General features: G+C 43.2%; 1 protein-coding gene across 18 annotated transcripts in view; it reads right to left on the bottom strand.

Annotated features, from left to right (window-relative positions):
* The window catches only part of Stim (stromal interaction molecule), a 32,983-nt gene extending 18,683 nt beyond the window's left edge, over nucleotides 1–14,300 (bottom strand). For 13 of the 18 annotated variants that reach the window (XM_077662452.1, XM_077662464.1, XM_077662453.1 and 10 more), the window contains exons 1-6: nucleotides 13,952–14,300; nucleotides 11,671–11,798; nucleotides 8,649–8,763; nucleotides 7,097–7,208; nucleotides 5,251–5,366; nucleotides 2,742–2,913 (exon numbers count right to left, since the gene is read on the bottom strand). In XM_077662452.1, the coding sequence (XP_077518578.1) occupies nucleotides 2,742–2,913; nucleotides 5,251–5,366; nucleotides 7,097–7,208; nucleotides 8,649–8,763; nucleotides 11,671–11,798; nucleotides 13,952–14,108 (800 nt within the window). In that variant the 5' untranslated portion in view covers nucleotides 14,109–14,300. The remainder of the gene's footprint in view (nucleotides 1–2,741; nucleotides 2,914–5,250; nucleotides 5,367–7,096; nucleotides 7,209–8,648; nucleotides 8,764–11,670; nucleotides 11,799–13,951) is intronic. The other 5 variants (XM_077662456.1, XM_077662457.1, XM_077662463.1 and 2 more) reach the window with 1 other exon arrangement.
* Nucleotides 14,301–19,498: the final 5,198 nt, after the last annotated feature.

Genomic DNA, 19,498 nt, shown 5'->3' with positions numbered 1-19,498 from the left:
GTTGTTGCAGTACAATGTCCAGCCCGATAATGGGCGAACAATGCTCCCACATCACTGCGAAAAACGATATTGGTGCCAAAATAGGATGCTCTCCCGATATGCTTCTGACAGAACGACTGAGACCAAATAACAGCTGCAGTAGAAGCTTTAACAAAACAATACTTTTGATAAATACTAATAACTCCTGTGTGCATGTGTCTCCTAATAAATTTGATAAATTTATCAGGAGATAAATTTATCATACGCACAAATTTTCTGAAGCACTGCCTCACTTGGTGACACCATAGCAGTGAACAAGATGTCACTATTTGTTTGATATCAACAACGTAGCTACATGCATCTAATGAATTAGGGATGATGTCTCGGGCTGTAAGGTTTCTGGCGACAGCCCATCTGGTTCAGCTGCGTAGTCGGCCCGGGACGCCTGCAGCCGGGGTCACTGCACGGCGATAGGCATCTTGGTTCCCACGGCCAGTTCCCGCTTGGTTTATTGGATTCGAGACAGAGGACTCTGCTGCTGTTTGTAAACAACATTGTTCCCGGTAGATCGACCGTGCAGTACGGAGGCAGTTAGCGACCGCCAAGACCGAGCAGGGGTGGCCCACCCCTTCAACTGTGCCTGCTCTCCGGCGCCTCGCCCATTCAGACGCGAAGACAACGCTCTCTCTGGTGGGGGCGATTGTCCAGCAGCACCCTCTCTCTCCGGCGAGGCATGTGATGGGGCGTGTCCCTATGTGAAGTGGTGTGTGTGTGTGTACGACAGCGCAAGTTAGGCCACGCCCAACCTGGCGAACACCTTCTCGAACCTGGGGAATCCTAGGGACTGGACCCTTTTAAAAACGGACGACGAGTGCCATGGAGAGGAATCCTCGATCATCCTCAGATCTCAGATCCTCCGACCTTCCCCCATCACCCTCCAATGGGTTCCTAAATCTTGTAAATAATGTAAATAAACCCCCTGTACAGTTTCCTTCATAACCAAGTCCGACAACGTCATTCGGAGAAGGGACCTGCGGCGCTGAAAGAGTCGGCTCACTCAAGGACCCCTCATCTCCAACAGGGCACTAAAAGCGTAGACAAAAAATTATCGGGGCTTTTTTAAAATATTTTTCATGGCTTCATCATTTTTTGCCACAGCAGACGTCACACGTGCTCTTTATGTCAGTCTTATGCATACATAGTCACTCACTTAAAGTTGGAAAAAATTGTGCAGAATTCGGAAAATGTGAGTTTCCTCTTGTAATACACAAGCCACGCACAGAAGATCAAGCAATACAGTGTAAAAAAATAAAAGAAAGTAAATCTGTGCATTTAATGTGCATTTAAGCTCAATGAGCTGAATTGATGATAGACTAGATTTTGACAGTTTAAAAGGCTACAGTTCTTTCCACTTGATACTTATTCAGCAGAGGCCTGGCAGCACACTTAAAAGACATAGATGTTAAACTCAGTCAAAAAAACAACCAATTTGTGAGTTATAGCGCTCAGATGACTTCTGATGATGATGAATTTTTAGTGGTGCAAGAGCAGCTTTGGCCAGACAGCACCATAGAACAAGGTATCTTTTGGTACAGAACAAAGACTCATTTTCCAAGCAATCTATCCCAGAGAAACCAAACACCAGGCCAGGAGAAAGGACGCACCAAATGTACATGGTGGCACTGGGTATCAAACCCCCATCTCCCGCATGCAAGGCAGATGCTCAAACCCCTAGGCCACCACTGCAGTGGCTTAGATGACTTCCACATAAGATCAAAATTGTCTATAGTTTTTTAAATAAACAAACTCCTTTTCTATGTAGAAGGACAACCACCAACAGCTTCTCTCTAAACAAGAGTGGACATCACATACTTCCTTTACGCAGTATCTCAGCCATGTTGAAAGCTCGTAGCCTTTAGTACAGTACTGTTACAAATGCTACCACCACAGAGTAGCTAGTCCTTGCGGCTGCCCTTTCAGTGTAACCCATACAGTTCAAAATACCTGTGCACACTAATCAGTGCGTGATAATGACTGATGAGCCTGCCAACCTGGATGCGTTTTGCTAGGACAGGTGCTAGCTACCATGTTAAATTATGTGGATGCAGCACTTCATTAAAATTCTGAGGGCACTTAAGTCTGCTTACATGGAAGAGTGGAGGAATGTGAAAGCTTTGAGGAAAGGAAATGTTTTTGATGAAAGGAAAGGGTGCAGTAGCTCTCAGATTTCCACATCTCCGTGGACACCTCAACCCCATGAAAGCATGTGTTTTGAGGAGGGAACAGTAGCTCTCTAATCTGGGACATCTCCTTGGACACCTCAGCCCCGCAAAAGCATGTGTTTTGAAGAAAGGAAACATTTTGTTTTTGAGAAAAGGAAAAGGGCAGAAGCTCTCAGATCTCATCTTTTACATTTTGCTTCCACATTTTGCAGACACTTTCACGGACATAGACTAGTAATGCTTTTGCATTAAGAACTTTAGTCGAACTGACTTGGCAAACATTGATAACTGACACCAAGCCACTGACATGAAATAGCCATATTGCATATAACGCATAATAAAAATAAGTTGCCTTCAAGGTAACTTGAACCAAGCTTGGAAGATGTGGAAAGGCTTGGGAGAGGCTGACATAGTTTTGATGTGAAGTTCGAAGGATGATATGAGGAATGCGATTCAGACGTCTTCAGCATTTGTGAACTTGCAAGCTGCAAGCCCTTTCCAAGAGGAGCTCCCCCTGCAAGAAGCAGATATGACACTCACTCCCTCTGGAGCTCCGAGAGCTGCTCCTCGGCCCTCTGCAAGCTGTCCATGTCTTTCATCATCTTCTTCAGGTGCAGCTGGGAGTAGTTGTGCTGCACGTAGGCAAACCAGCAGCCACCAATGGCTATCACCAGTGACAGCACTAAGAGCACATCCTTGATGTAGTTGTGATCTGTGCAGACACACAAAGCAGAAAACACGCGGTTGTTCCAGTGAATCTGTTCAAGCAGTACCCTTGAAAAGAAAAACATTCATACAAAATGCACATTATAAACTAAAATCAATTGTCCAACAAGTTTAGACCAAACGAGTACTTCTTCGAGGTGGGGTAAATTTAAAAAACGAGCGATAACTCCCTGCCAGAACGGTAGCCATATGGCTACATTTATTTCCCCTTCAGCTGCTATGGCTGCATATGGGGGGATACTGCTAAGTAATTACTCCCATATTAAAAAATCAATTGTGCCACAAATTCAACTTTTTTTTTTTTTCAGTGTCAGCATAAATGCAACAATTGTTCTAACAATCTAATATGATCTTAACATGTAGCGGTAACACAGGTAATGCTTCCCTCAGTGGGCTTCACAGCCTAATGACAAACCAGTACAAATGCATTCTCTTAACTAGAAAATTTAATAAATCAGTAAGCTAGGTGCTAGGCTTGTAACCAATGCAGGAAATGTCAGACATCGATATTCATCCCATGTACCACACAACAATGTTGTCAAGTAAGCAAAGGAAAGCTTGAGTCACTGCAGAGTTTCAATTTTACATTACGTACATGCAGCTTCAATATGAAGAGCAACAATCAGTTTTTTTTACAAGAGAATGAACCCTGTTGTTATGTGCTAAAGCTGAAAATGTCTCATGGGCATTATTAGTCCAGATGAAAACAATATAAAACAAAGAAAAAAACTGTGCTTTTCACTCATACTTATCGAGTAATCAAGGGTTAAATGCGGATAATGTGTTTCCTTTCATATTGGAGTTAAATATAAATAATAATATCATATGGTATACGGAGTTTAATGTCCCGCAGCAACACAAAGGCCATGATGGGTGCCGTAGTGGAAGGCTTCGCATTAAACTCCCTGGGGTTCTTTAACGTGTGCTGATACCGCACAGTACATGGATGCCTTGCACATTACTGAATGCGACATCAAAAGCAGATGGACCATAAAAAAATACAAACAAGACCACAGAATGTGCTAAAATAAGAAAACAGTATGGAAGGTTCCACATTATATTTCAATCACATGAAGCATGTTGGCAAACAAGCTCCCAAACATGGGCGCTTTTGCATTCCACCCTAGAACAGATTCATATCAAAGTCGCAAGCCAATTTCCTTGAGGTTAGCAATGGCATAGTTCTAGGGACCTTCAATTGCATACGAGAGGAGATTAAAATATTTGCACCAATCTTAGAAGGGTACAGAGAAAGCTTTTGCGTGTATTTTTTCTTTTTTGCCTTGAAAGATAACTAAAGGCATGGTAATCATGAAAATAAACTCAGACCACAAATGGGTAGTGTGACCAATTATTTTGCAGCAATTTTTTCTCATCAGTTCTGTCTGTGGTCAGTGCCAGCATATGGTTTTTGCATGACATCTATTATGAGCTGCTGTAACATTGGCGACAATGTATGTGGATTCTCAAATCACTGACACAAGGAGAAGCCTGCTTAATTGCACATCCACCACTCACTAGCAAGCAGCCCAAGAAGTTCCGCGTCATGATATCCACAGATGGTCAACCGAGAAGTAAGAATACTTTATTCTGCTCAGATGGCATGCCACATGATGTTCATTTCAGAGTGGATGAAATGTCAGTGCGTTTCTCCAGCCAATAGTGAAAATTGTGTTAAGCTTTGTCCCATTCAATGCCTGCAATTGAAACATGTTGGAAGGCACCCCTACATTTCAAAGAACAATTTTGCGTCCTTTGCTAGCCTTTGAAATTTCCAGTCTGGACACCCCTTAAGACATGACAGGACGACAAAGACAATAGCAGATAGGGATGAATGAACTAAAACTGTCTTAGTTTTATTTCTGAATGAAGCACCATTTCCTTCTCTCTTTTTTTCTATGCAGCAACCCTAGCAATGCCTGCTTCAGGATGTAATAGTAGACAAAGAGAAATAAAGTCCATCAAAACTGAGTTAATAGATTTTTCTTTTTCAGCCAAGGAAACACTGATGGTTGCTGTATAGTGAAGGACTGTGGATCATTTTCAACCACTTGGGGCTCATGAACATGCAACAATATATGAGAGAGCATTTTTGCACCTCAAGCAAACTGAAAAGCAGCCGCCACAACTCAAGACTAAACCCACAACCTCACGCTCAGTAGCGGAGCACCACAGCAATACAGCCACCATGACAGGGCTATCAAAACTGCCAGCATTGAAGGGTGCAAGAGCACTAGCAGCTAAAGAGAGAGTGGGCACAATGTTGAAAATGTCATCCAAAAAGATGCAAGAAGGCAGGATGTTGTGTGCATGCAGTACTAACGTTTTGGTGGCCCAAAGAGTACCACGTCCATGGCCTTAAGGGTAAGCTTCTGCTTGTGGATGACGTCCTTGATGCCCAACACGCTGCTAAGGTAGTTGTTGTTGGCCACAGCCATTCTGGAAAGATCACATGATGACATTTACAAGCAGTCGAAGGTGACAATCTGGTGTGTCAAAACAAAACATGTGTGCACATCAGCAAAGTAGATGCTTGCAAATTTTTCCCGATTTATCATTCTGGTTTGTCCTGTTTCACTGTTGTGCATGAAGTGACTAAACAGCATTTGCTTGCTGTAGTTCCTATGCCTAGGTTTGCTCGAGTCCAAGTTCACACAAAGTGTCCACCCTACAATAACTGCTCTTCTTAATTTTTCTTGGTAAAGACATGATACTAAATCGTGGCCCCTAAAAGAAGGCCAGAATAAAGAGCAAAAGTGTTAGGTGCAACCAAGACTGCCACAATATATTTGGACTAGCGGCACGATGTGCTACTTCAGTCTATCGATGAAATCAAAAATGACCACACACTGAAAGAATTGAGAATGCATAATTTGACATCTTTTATGCTGAACTGTGCTGGGTATTGTGATCCATAAGCGACTAAGACTACCATGCTCCAAACACAGGGTTACGAATGATTAAAAGAGGAAACTATTCCGTGTCAAAATGGGTTAATGCTGATGTGTCTAATGAAAGTGCATATACAAGATCTAGGTCAGACAACTTCGAAGGTTGATTTTAAAAAAAGAAAGAAATGACAGTTAAGGAAATCAAAAATCCTACCCATAAATTTAGGGTATCCTCAAAGAAAAGGTTGGAGATATACTAGCAAGCACCTCAATATGAATGTACCAGAAGGCATTATCAACGCTCACAGAATAACAAATTTGTCCAAAGATAAACCGGCCAGCTTACTATGCATTTTTCATTAAAGGCTTGGGGAATTTCAGCCTAAAAGTCAAAGTTTTGCGGCACTGGCATGTAGATCAATGAAAATTTTCACATCCCCGTGGTGCGCAAAAATTAGGCGCTAACATGTTGCTTGAGTAGCTGAAATGATAGATACACCATGGGAGTGCGAGCATTTCAAATGAAAGCAACAAAAAAAGAATGAGGACAAGCCTTCAATTGGCCATTATCGGTCATAAAAGCAGGACATGCATGATATGTAACAATGCAAATAACATCCAACTAATGCATGTGCACTAGGAAAAGAGACAATGCCTCTCAAAAGCAAATCCAGGTGGAGCAATGTCTTATCATGACATGCTTTAGCACTTTTGAAAACATGAAAACAAACTCCTCAGTGCTAGCCTGCACTGCACAAAAATTTATTTGCCAGAAAGAGACAAGCTCTTTCACTATACTCGGGGACAGCTTTCTGTGCCCTTGCAGTGGAAGCTATGAGCACGTGCCGTCGGCTTTCACAAACACTATTCTTGCACACTCACCAGCCAGAGAAACAAGCCTGTAAGCTGGCAGAGCGCACTCGTAGTTTCCACTGCATAGCAACAGAATGCTGTTTCTGAGTATAATATGTTTTTGTTTACCTTTACTGAGAATTAGTTTTCATAAGCTCAGCTCTGAACCGCTGTGAAAGGTCTTAAAGTGTTAAGCACAGATTTTTTTTTGTCTGTATCCAAATTCACTCAGTTATCAATGCTAAACTACATGTTCTTTTGTGCAGCGTTAACCCTGAGCAATTAAGCAGCTGAAGTATTATCATACCATACAACTCTGCATCTTTACACATAAAATACAAGATCGCATCAAACAGTGCGTCGGATGCACTGAAGAGAAGGGGGCCTTCCCTTCAGTGCGACAGAGCCCAAGTAAATGTTTATTACCTGGGAAGAGTTGAGCCATCCACTGCATTCTCTTCGAAGGCCTTTGCGTACTGGGGGAGCTCAACACAGCTAACCAGCCACTCAATCGTCTCTTCCACCGTCCAGTTATGCACTGCACAGTGAGGCAGGAGGGAGGAGAAGACGACATTGCACAAGAACTGTGAATCGGAGAAGGCTGTAGAAACAGTACGCATTTTGCTGTAAGGAGCACGAAAGAGAAGTCAAACAGGACACAGCCTATACTCAACTACTTGATCTTTCCTTCTGAAACCCAATATGCAGCCATCTAGCAAAGCATGCCAAGCAAGTTCTGTCAACATACACCAGCTTCTTTCTTCAGCTGAACAGAGCGTACTGCACCTAGCAGCGATTTTATTGTTTCAGTTGAATTTGGTGTCCTTCTTGTTGCAAAAAAAAAATTTTTTTCTTTGTGCCATTAGGGAACTCAGTAATTAATATTTCACAAAACAGTGAGCTAAATATTTAGTATGTCATCCGCCATTTATATGCAGACAGCTTTTGCCACCAGTGATCACATTGACTGTTTTTGCTCAACGTCGAGAGTAATGTGCATCTTCGAAACAAGTGTAATTCCACGATCCGTCGGGTGCTTACTTGCCAAATCCTGCCATTTCTATGTTACTATTTCTTACCAACCTGACACTTTGTACGAAATATACGATATCCTTGTAATAACTTACCCATTGGTCTCTCACTCTGGAAAACTAGCAAATTCCCTTTCTTGAGGTTTGAATATACTACTAAGGCAAAAAATATTTGTTTTCAATCAAAACAAACAGCGCCGGAAAGGGTTAAACAGATTTAGAGATCAAGGGAAGCCATAAGTGCTTTGCAACACAGTTAAGAATCAAACCCCATTGCTTGGTTACTTTTGGCAAAGACTGAACTACTGAAGCTTCATGAGTTCTTGATGTAACAGAACAACAGCAGAATGTCAAGATTGCTCCATGTGCGTGCATGTGCCTGTGATAAGGAAAGCAATGTAACCTGTGTCTCCTCTGTTCACTCCTGTCACACGAACCCCCCCCTTTTTTTTGCCATGAATATGTACTCGTACATCCAACCTGCTATCATTCTGCAATGAACATAGCAAACTCAAAACAACTTTCATATACTGCTTGCTAAACTGTAAATGGTGCAAAGCACTTCGTAATGTGCACGCCTCTGGGTTTGTTTGTGCCTGAGTGGAGGCCTTAACAGCTGAAGCTGGGTAGGTACCTTATTCTTCATACAGTGTGAAAAACTGTGCTTCAATAAAATTCAGCACACAGATGTACAAGAACTTCCACAAGTATGCACTGCGCTCTACTGCACACAACTTCACTGCCAAAACACATAAAGCATGCAATCCATTAAACTATCACAAAAAAAGTTTACGCACAATCACGCACAAAATTCTGTTCATATACGGACAACAGGTGTTTACACAGTATCAGACATTCCTAAACCACATCTGACAACCATATACCCCAATAAAAAAAAAAAAGAATAGAGACTTGCATGCAGGTTTACTAAAAAGGCATGAACTAACCTTCCGAAACCTGCCAGGACTGCCAAAGTTCCTCAAGAGATATGTACTTGTCATTGCCGTGAAACTTCTTCTGCCGCTCATAGCCATTCTCATATTGCAACTCATCTCTAAGAAACTGGACATGGAAATGACACAGTTACTATATGCACAGTGCACAACAAAGCACGTCACACAGCAAGCAAAACTAGCAGCACAAAATATTCTCTTAGTGTGGCTTCATGCGTCGAGCTTTATAATCAAACTATTTATCATAAGGGCAGGCTCAAATATCCCCACAGCACTACCACTAATGTTTTGTATGACAGAAAATTCTTCATTAAGGCACAAAACAGCACTGAAACACAGAGAAATACAATGCAAACAAAAAGCTTGAGCCAAAGAACACAACACAAACTATAAATACATTACATGGCCATGTAAAGCACAATCTAGCTATTCAATTATCATACATAATGGCACAGCACTCGCATACTAATGACTTGTAACAAACACAAGCTCCTCATCCTCAGTACCTGCACACTAGAACGAATCATGTGATAATAAGCTGCACATTAACTGGAACAATGTGTACAACAAATTAACTACTTTTGTGTTTGCTCATTTCAGTTGAAATACAAATAAGAAATGGGGTTTAACAAAGGCTGCTTGAGCACAACTTGCAGAGACAGACAAATCTACAACTGTCTCTTAGCCTCTGCATGAAACCGAGCAACAGACCACTTCATGACTTATCGCAGTGATGAGTGATGACCACTGAGCATGAAAAAAAAGAAGTCCCAATGCATGCCGGGCATCATCACTAAGCACAGTGGTCCACTAGTTAGTCCATGCTAATGATCTTGCACATCACGGATGCCTTTGTAATTTTCGTTGACCCACTGAACCGTATGGTAGGTTCTTAGCAATTACCTTGTTTTTCAAAGTCTTATAATTCCTGAAATTTTAGACAAGTGTCAAGCTCTGTATACCAAAAGAGTGCCCATAATTTAGTGCATATTGTGAACAAAACAGTGAAAACCAATGACAGAAATTAGTCAAGCCCAACTACTATAGGCCACTGTAAATCACTGTACAGCTGAATAACATGAAAAGAAATTCTCTGAGGACTAGAATAATTTTTTCACATAGATGAAAACTGGTGTGACAATGAAGAACAAGATCATTAGCACTGACCTAAAGCAACAAGTTTTCAAAGGGTCACAGTAATTTGTTACAGCTTGGAACAGTATGAAAATAGATGAGCTCTGCAAGGGAACTGTCGTTTTCTGAGCGAGAGAAGCTGCAGTAAATGGTAGGCACACCTGGAGCTGGACAACTAATGCAAGGTAAGTAGTCCATCTCTATACCAAAACTAATACCGCAATAGGTCCAAGCATTTGGCAACCTGAACTCAGAGAGAAATCACTAATTCAATTATATAATTATATTTGCAAAAAACGAAGAGTAAGCATTCTTTTTTCATTTGAACCAAGTGCATTTGATATAACATGAAAATAGTTCATTCTATAGTAGGATACAACTTAAAAAAAAAAACAGCAGTTGTTAACACTGGGCCACGGTATGTGGCGTCCTGTATTACTCCGCTAGCAAATATCAATAGTAAATGAAATCAGCTTTTTAATGTTTGACTTGACTAAGCAAGACAGGTATCAAAATTCTAGACCTTATAATTTTTTTTCTTGTGATTAGCTTCTTCTTTAAGTTAAAGAAAAGCTTTAACAGCGGACAACTTTTTTCGTCATGGAGGAATTCTGTGCGGTGGTCATGAATGTGGGCGGAGCTTCACTGCAGACTTGCTGTATCCGACTATACAGAAGTTTGTTTCTCTTTCATCACCCATTCATTGCAAGTAACACTCATTCGGAAAAAAAAAAATAAAACTGGTTATCGGGAAAGGAAAGGTGCGGTAACTGACTTACTACATTCATTTGTTCATTTATTCGTTCCTTCGTTTGTCCGTTCATTCATTCAACTCTATTTACCAGAAACAAGGAAATACAGTTGAGAGCAAAAATTTGATTCCAAATTTTAAAAAAGTTGTAGTAATTGAGAAGGAATTGGAGAGTTAATATGTTGGTACTTGTTTGAAGTGCAGTTTTGATGCACTGCCCAAATAAATGCGCCATGACGGAAGGGGGGAAGGGGTGGGGGGCTGGTGGGGAGAGTGAAAGAAGAAAGATGAAAGAGGAGCTACAGTGTAGGGCAGCGGATTAATTTCCTACACCTGGGGTTTAACTTTTGAAGTGCACTGACATTGCACATTACACAGGTGTCTTTCATGTATCGCCTCCACTGAAATACAACCACCTTAACTGAGATTTGATCCCGTGTCTTTGGGCTCGGCAGCATGCTATAACCACATTTGGGGAAGAATGAAATAAATTTTGTGATGCCATTTGCTTATAAACTATGAATAAAATGGGTATGGACACTACTGGTGCTTCTATCAATGCAATGAAAAAAGTCCTACCATTTCTTTCGACTTTGCAGGTCAATGCCATATTACTGCACTCTAACATATCACTTGCACTAGGCATCCAGACAAAAAGAAAAACCTTCGTATAATGCCGTTTGTCTTTCTGTGCTAAAATTATACATTTACAAGCCCCTTTATAAGTTCAACTAACACATCTGAAAGAACACACTTGTTCTACTTTTTTGAGAGAGACTGCTGGAGTGGCCTTTCATATCAGGCGTGGATAGACAGACAGTTCTCAAGTGAAATAGGCCACTGCATTGCTTGTGCTACGTGAAGTTTTCATGTGAAGCTTTTGTTTCTTGTGCGTGAAGCAGACTGCATAACACACACACACACGCAAAAAAAAAGTGTACAAGATTTAAATGTCAATGAGGTCAAGCAAACGTTTCAATGTTTCTGATAATGCAACACGTAGCATGTATTGTCACATTTGCTGCCAGATCCTTTGAACCATGACCTTCTGAGCAACAGTAGCAGCTGTTCAACGCAACTACCAATGCAGCATGACAATCAGCTGTGAAAAAAGTTGAAGGCAAGACAAACCTCATCCGTCTCAGCAATGTCTACACTGCCATTGTCATCGTCATCCAGCTGTTGATGTAGCGCTTGGATAGCCTCGTAGCCTAGCAGGTCGTCACATGCATTCACTTTCTCACAAGTAGTTGCGCTCCCTGCAGTTACAAGATGAAATTACACAATATACCGGACAGTTGGACTCGTGAATCAGTTACTCAAAAGGTTAAGCATCTAAATACGCGGCCGTACAAAAATTGAATCCATGCACACAGGGCAAAACAATCAATGAACGAATACAAGCAGGTAACCTAGATAATCGTATGGGTAAAATGTTTCCATTCTTTATCAAAATTTTTTTTAAAGCCCTGATTACTGATGTATAGTAACATCTACATATCTACAAGTTTACACATTGAGTACCCCACCAAAAATGCCATGATGAAGTTTACATCCCAAAAGAGGTATCTATATGCTAAAAAAGAGAATCTCTGACCCTTTTAAAATTTCACATGATAATATGGATAAATTTTTCTACCACGCCCGATCTGTTTAGCCTGTGGTTAAAGAACTTAGCAAATCTGAACTTTCAACTGCACCACTGTAAGCAAAGCCAGATACAAGGCAGCAAATGTGTGGCACTTTTCCTCCCCCCAAAATTATCTGTTCATTAATTTTGTAACAGCACTGGAACACTGCTGTAACCTACAAAAATTTCCCACGTTTGTGTTACTACGAGCAATGCAAAGTTACAAAAGCAACTTTTGGAAAACCATTTGCAGCATTCACAAAATGATAATCATCAATACACTACAGCGAAGCCAGACTGCAATCCTGCCCTTAAAACTGCCGTATTCAAGCACTCCTAGCTGTTTTCACTACAGTGGACCTCTAATATAGACATTCAATGCAATGCATCTCAACTGCTTGCCCCATTCAAGAAAAACGAAACCAGCCACAAATCAAGCTCATCACGGCACACCCCAATCAAAGATTGCTTCTCGGAATAAAACTGAAGCCCCACTATGAGCGCCGCAACTCGGCTGGCCTTCAAAACGCATAAAGGCTGTCTAAAGTGCACGCGCCTCGGTCTGCTGCGGACCGGGGCCTGACAGTCACTCCTGTGGCTTCCCGTTCTTCAATTGCTGTTGTTTCAAGTGTGACGTAACGCGCCAATGGACCGGTGGCGGAATGCGTTGCGTCGCTCGGGGAACGCTGCCTTCGACCCCCACACACACACACACACACACACGATCGCGGTGCGGCTAAAGGCGCTCCGGCCGCCGCGCGGTCCGTCAAACGTCGCGAGATGGTTTTCAAGGTCGCCGATAGTCTGCACTGAACCTCTCTACCGATACCGGAAACAGCACGAACATCCTTTTACTTTCTTTTCGCTATCGACCCCCGACATTTGCCCGAAGTCCCTCACATCACACGCCGAGGGCAGCCTTCAATCGCGCTTTTACAACTTAGAAGCGGCACCGGAATCACGCTTTTGTTCACACGTGTGCGCTTTCCCACGTTTGTTGTTGGCGCACTAAACGACAGGTAGAAGGAAGCTTCGGACGGTGGTGCGGTTGTCATGTTCATTTACTCACGAGCAACCCGCAGCACTTTATAAATCGGCGCGCCGACCACAAGCGCCTAAAGACCACAGTGCTGCTGAAGGGGGCGTGAGAAAGCGTTCCGCAACTAACCACGAAAATCCGTGACATGGTCTACGAATACCTCGCGCGCTGATAAAGTGGTTCAAAAAAATTGCACACGCTGCTTAGAGAGCTGGGATACGAATTTTCACAATGAACAAACGCACATAAACATACGAAAAAAGAGAAAGTGGCTACAAGCTGCTCTCTAGCAAAGCACACAAGTGTAAAATAATTTAACACATAGCGTGGCATGCATTACATTTCTGAAACTGTTCTCGCAGCGGCTCGATCGGGATTGAAACCTGCATATTAAGCTAGCAGAATCAGCGGCGCCGCGCGGAGCTAAGTCGCTTGTCACACTTGACGTTGCGCGGCAGACACTTGCGATTCAGCAGTGGTTCGACTTGTGCGCCCCATGGAACAATGCGGTGCGCTATATCAATATTTATAGAGACTTTAAGCGCGACAATTTTGCGCACCGGCCGGCAGGCGACGTAGCAAGTGGCGAAACGCTCGGCTGACTTCGCGAGTAGGCCGAGAACGGTATCGCGAGTCGTCCTTGCTCGGGCCTCGGACCCACAGCCTCGGTGTCTCCAAATGTCGCAGGACAGCTCTTGCCAGTGCGCGGACCTAAGGTAGCGGGGTGAACTTTTCCAGTTTACCTTTTTCGCCGGCCGTAGGCGCACTGCCTTGCGCGGGATCCGATGCATCCTTGTCGCTCGTGAGTGCATTTGTCGAGCGCTCTTGAGCGAGTACGCCGCCGAGAAGCTCCGAGAATAGGAACACGGCAAAGATGCAGCGCGGGCGCAGCCAGTTCATGTTTTTATCGGCGTAGACGACCGGCGGCCGAGACGCGCGCCTACATAAGTTGGCGTTAACTTTGAACCAATGCGGCACAGACACATGAGTTATTTTGATAACTAAATTCACAGGGAGCCCACAAAAGCGAGTACATTACAGTTCACACAGTGAAACTTGGCGTCAGCCGTATACGGCCCCAAGTGACAGCTCAGCAGAAAATATTTGACAAACTTTTTAAACTTTTCGTAATTGTTATATAAAAATGCACTGAATTTTATTGTTAAACATATAATAATTTATGACGTGTTCAAATAATAAAAATGTTTTTGAGTGCAGGATCATAACTTTGAGATCAGATGATCCTATGGCGGTAAGTTTGAACAGTGCCTCCCGAAGAACATGCCTGAAGCGTCTGCTCGATTTCAATGGGCCCCATGATCATCTCAACATTGCGCAGACTGGCCGCTAGGCGGCGCTAAAAGATGACCCTCAATTTCGGTTTCAATGGCTGGGAGACTGTGATGCGCGGCGTCCGATCATGCTGTTTCATCCTTTTTCCAGGCTTTGAGCAACAACTTTTATTTTGTTAATGACAAAAAACATGATTTTCAAGGCCTTAGAGTGCAGCAAATGCTTAAGAAGTCTGAGCTGACTTCCCCATAATACTGAAAGAGGATCATCAGTTTCGTTTTCGAAATCTGAAAGCGTGCTGTGCACGCCGTTCTATCATGCCGTTAGGACCTTTTGTCTGCTGCATAACCAGAAACTTTTGGACGGTTTACAACAAAATGAACATGTTAGAAACATCAATATTGCAGCAAGTGCTTGAAGTGGCTAGAAATGTCGCAAAATAAGTATTTACACTGCAAGATGCATGGTTGTAGATTGTACTGCTGCCATGGCAAGAAATCAATAACTACTTCGTACATACAAAAAGGGAAAATAGTCCATGAGCTAGACTAAGGACAGGAGGAAGTCCGGAATTACCTGAGCTCTCAAATGTAGAGGTGACCCGTGGGAAAGGAGGACTGCATGGCGCTCAATGGATGGAAGCCGGAGACGTCGCGGTAACCTGCCTGGGGAGTCGGTGGCCCGCGGGGGCACACCCCTCATTTCTAATATTCTTAGAACTTAGCGAATCGCGCGTCTGTTACAATCTTGCTGCGGAGCATTGCGAGAGATGTTTCGATCGGGTGAAGCAGATCTTGGAAGGAAATAGAGAGAGACGGGCTAGTTGGTGACTATTAGTAGAGTGCATCTTGAAACCGCGCAAACCGCGCGCTCTGTCCTGTTGGTTACTTCCTCGTCCCTTGTCTTCTTTGCGCGGTTTCAAGATGCACTCTTGGAAGGACCAGCCTGCGCTGTTTCTGGTCATTTTTTCGACGAGCTTTCGCCGAGTGGTACCTCTTTGAATAACGTTAAGAAATTACAAATAAACCCATGCCCCTCTTCTCTATTCTTTACGCAAGAAACACAGCTCACTAGGTTCCTGTGTGGTGCACACGCGCACAGTGACTTTGGGAGTAACACAGCACGCCTGACTGACCGGATTTCTTCAAATGACAAGCACGTGTGTTGATGAAATGGCAACTGGAACAAGGGGAGTATCAGACATGGGGAGCAACTTGTGAATATTAAAAAAAAAACTGCGCTTGAAGGCACACACACACATGCGCACTTACAAGGAAAAATGGCATGCGTCGGTGTGATGAAGGCGGCTGAAATCGTTTCTTACTGCCGTTTCAAGAATTTTCGGGAAAGAGGTTTCTTGTTGTACATCTTCGCAACCGCGTTCTTGTCTGTTATGTCAAGTGCATGGTTTGTTAGCAACGGTTTGGTGGTGAACTTCTTGCATATAATATGCAGCAGTGCTTCCCTGTGGCTGCTATTCTTGTTCTCACAGGTCAGGACAAGCAAACCCGCGATTTTATTCACACTAATTGTAGAGCAAGCATGTGTCCAGTGGCCTTTGAAGATGCGTTCGGTCTTTGAGCATGATACCAACGAACTTCTTGAGGCCATGTAACACTTTTCGGAGCGCTGACGTCGGGCAAAAGAGTCTACCCCTGTCTTGGTGGGCAGTCAAACTGTCTACAGTAGCATTTCCAGGTGGCTGGAAATGCAAGCTACGAACTGCAGAAGCAAGCTGCGGCTGCCAGAAATGCAAACTACGGCTGCCAGTTTTTTCCTCTAATTACCTTGAGCCGTCTTTCCCGGAGTTCTAAGTCGGCAGGAATTTTATGGAACGAAACGCCGGGCTTCTTGTTTCGTTGACAGGACATGCAAAACGGAACGCAACAGCAACGCATTTTCGCTCGCTACTCCCTCCAGCAACTGCAGTGATCGACGCGTCACTTGTCAAACGGTAACACTAAACACACCACACTAATAATAAAGAAACAGCGCACCAGAAGGCATACTTTTTGCTGCAACGGCAGTCACAAGAAAATTCTGTGCTGCCTGCGTGTCGTCTGCTAGATGGATGGATGGATGGATGGATGGATGGATGGATGGATGGATGGATGGATGGATGGATGGATGGATGGATGGATGGATGGATGGATGGATGGATGGATGGATGGATGGATGGATGGGTGGGTGGATGGGTGGGTGGATGGATGGATGGATGGATGGATGGATGGATGGATGGATGGATGGATGGATGGATGGATGGATGGATGGATGGATGGATGGATGGATGGATGGGTGGGTGGGTGGGTGGGTGGGTGGATGGATGGATGGATGGATGGATACGGCTGAACCCTTTAAATCGGGCGGTGGCTCAAGCCACCTAGCCATGACTTACGAAATTTTACTTTTCTCTTGATTTTAGCCACCAATCAGATAACCTTCGCTTGGTTACTTCTACCCGCTTAAAATCTACTTTCCCTTCACTGTCCTAGGTTAAACCCCAATGCCTTGGATAAATCAGCCCCGCTGCTTTCCACTGTCGGGTGAAGCCCTCTACAGAAAAGTATCAAGTGTTCAGCCGTTTCCTCCTCCTCTCCGCACGCAACGCACAACGTGTCTATCTCGTGGTACCTTACTCTATATGTCTTAGTCCGCAAAACTCCCGTCCTGGCCTCAAACAACAAAGAGCTTCCCCTACAATTATCATAGATATTTTCTTTGACAATTTCCACCTTAAGAATCCTGTATGTTCTCAGTGCTGATTTCGTCAGCATTCCTGTTTTCCACAGAGCCCTCTCTGTTTCTTTAACCTTTTTCTTAACCGATAATTGCTGATTTGCCCCCCTTACTGCTGTCCAGATATTTGCTTGTCAATTTTCTAGTTCGCTTTCTCCATTTCGTATCAACATTCCTTATATACAGGTATCTGAAAACTTTTCTAGCCCACTGCTTTTCCCCAATTTTTCTCAATCACTCCTCAAATGCTATCTTACTGCTAGCTTCTCTGCTCTCGAACGACGCCCATCCCATATCACCTTGTGCCCCCTGATTTGGCACATTGCCATGTGCTCCCAAAGCTAGCCTCCCTACGCCACGCTGTTTAATTTCTAACCTTGCTTGAACATCTGGTCTCATGCAAAGGACCGCATTACCGAAAGTCAGGCTAGGAACCGTCACCCTTTTCCAGATCCCTCTTACCACTTCATACCTATTGTAATTCCACAGTGCCCTATTTTTCATGACAGCTGCATTCCTACTAGCTTTATTCATTACATATTTTTCATGCTCTGCCAGATACTCAGCACCTTTATTTATCCACACCCCAAGATACTCGTATTCATCCACTACTTCTAGCGTGAACTCCTGTATTCTACGCTCGCCAACCTCATTATTAAATATCATGACTGCAGATTTTTCCTTACTAAACTTGAAACCTAATCTATCTCCCTCTGTACCACATATGTCTATCAACTTCTATAAATCTTCCTTGTTGTCAGCCATTAGCACTATATCATCGGCGTATATTAGTCCCGGTGATGACTGTTTAATCCATTCTCCTTGCTTGAAAAAAGAAAGGTTGAAGCCTAGTCCGCTCCTCTCTAGCTTGGTCTCCAACCCTTGTAGGTACAACATGAACAACAAAGGAGACAGAGGACATCCTTGCCTAAGCCCCCGCTGTATCTCTACAGGCTCTGATACATTTTTTCCCCATTTTATAAGCACTCTGGTACCTTTATATATATCTTTTAAAAGGTTAATTACTCCATCTTCCACATCCAAGAGGGTCATCTGACAGCGCCGCCATACGGCGGACGTGCGCTCTACGGCGGGGAGAAAAACTCCTGACGCTTCAGGCATGTTCTTCAGGAGGCATTGGTTTGAAGTTTTATAGACGCATCGCGGTTTTGCTTCGTCAGTGTGCGACACGTACATAAGAAGAATGGACGTGTTTCGGCCCCACTATACAGCCTGGCTTCTGACAGCTCAGTATTCTCTAAAGACAACGCTGGAAATTCATCTGTAAGCTACTTAGGCAGAGAGGTGCAGCTGGAAGAGTGCGCTGACGGGGCGAAGTGACACAGCCAGAAATGGGACTTTTTCATTCCATACGCAAGAGCCTGCAGCACCACCGAATAGTCTCATTAGTTCGCGTCTTCAGAAAGAGCTCTTATTTAGCATTGTATTCTCTTTTAATATTCTAATGGAAGGCCATTGACAAGTAACGACCTTACGCTAATGTATTAATGCGCCTTTGATGTACGTTGATGTAATCCCCCACCCGGGCCGTTTAAAGGTACAATAAATTATGATGATGATTTGACGGATTTCAGCAACCTACATGAGCGTATAGCCTTCAGTTGCAATTTATTATCATAACATTTTTTAATTACACCATAGAACCAACAATAATATTGCAGGCTTTTTCAGAGGAGCCCACCCCGCGAAACACATAACTTCTATAAAACGTCTTGAAACAACTCCAAACATCTAGCAACGTCTAACTCTAGATTGAAACGTTTAAAAAACATCTCAGCAATGGGAGGTTTATTCACAAACGTTTTAAAAGAACATACTGACAAAGTGGTTTATTCACAAACGTCTCAAAAAAACATGCTGACAAAAGAGGTTTATTCACAAACGTTTTAAAAACATGCTCACAAAAGAGGTTTATTCACAAACGTTTTAAAAGCTTCTCTAAATATACGTTTTGCACGCAATGTTTTAAAAATTCCTCTGACGAGAAGTTTACGCGGGAACGATTTAGCGAGGTTTTTTAACACCAGTTTGTTCCGAACGTATCTTCGCATGTATGACCAAGTACTTGACACTAACAGTCGGTAGATGTGAGCTAACGCCGCAGTGAACCTAAGCCCAATCATGAATTTTTATGCATCTTTTATTTCGGTGATCAGTGACGACTGAGCTAGTCATGTACGTGACTCAGTGCCAATTAACTTAGGATAATTTCGCACGGCCGCTTTGGCAGCAGGAATGTC

This window comes from Amblyomma americanum, chromosome 4 (genome assembly GCF_052857255.1).
Source record: "Amblyomma americanum isolate KBUSLIRL-KWMA chromosome 4, ASM5285725v1, whole genome shotgun sequence".
Taxonomy (NCBI): domain Eukaryota; kingdom Metazoa; phylum Arthropoda; class Arachnida; order Ixodida; family Ixodidae; genus Amblyomma; species Amblyomma americanum.
The sequence above is the reverse complement of the archived record's forward strand: the minus strand, read 5'-3'. Positions and strand labels throughout refer to the sequence as shown.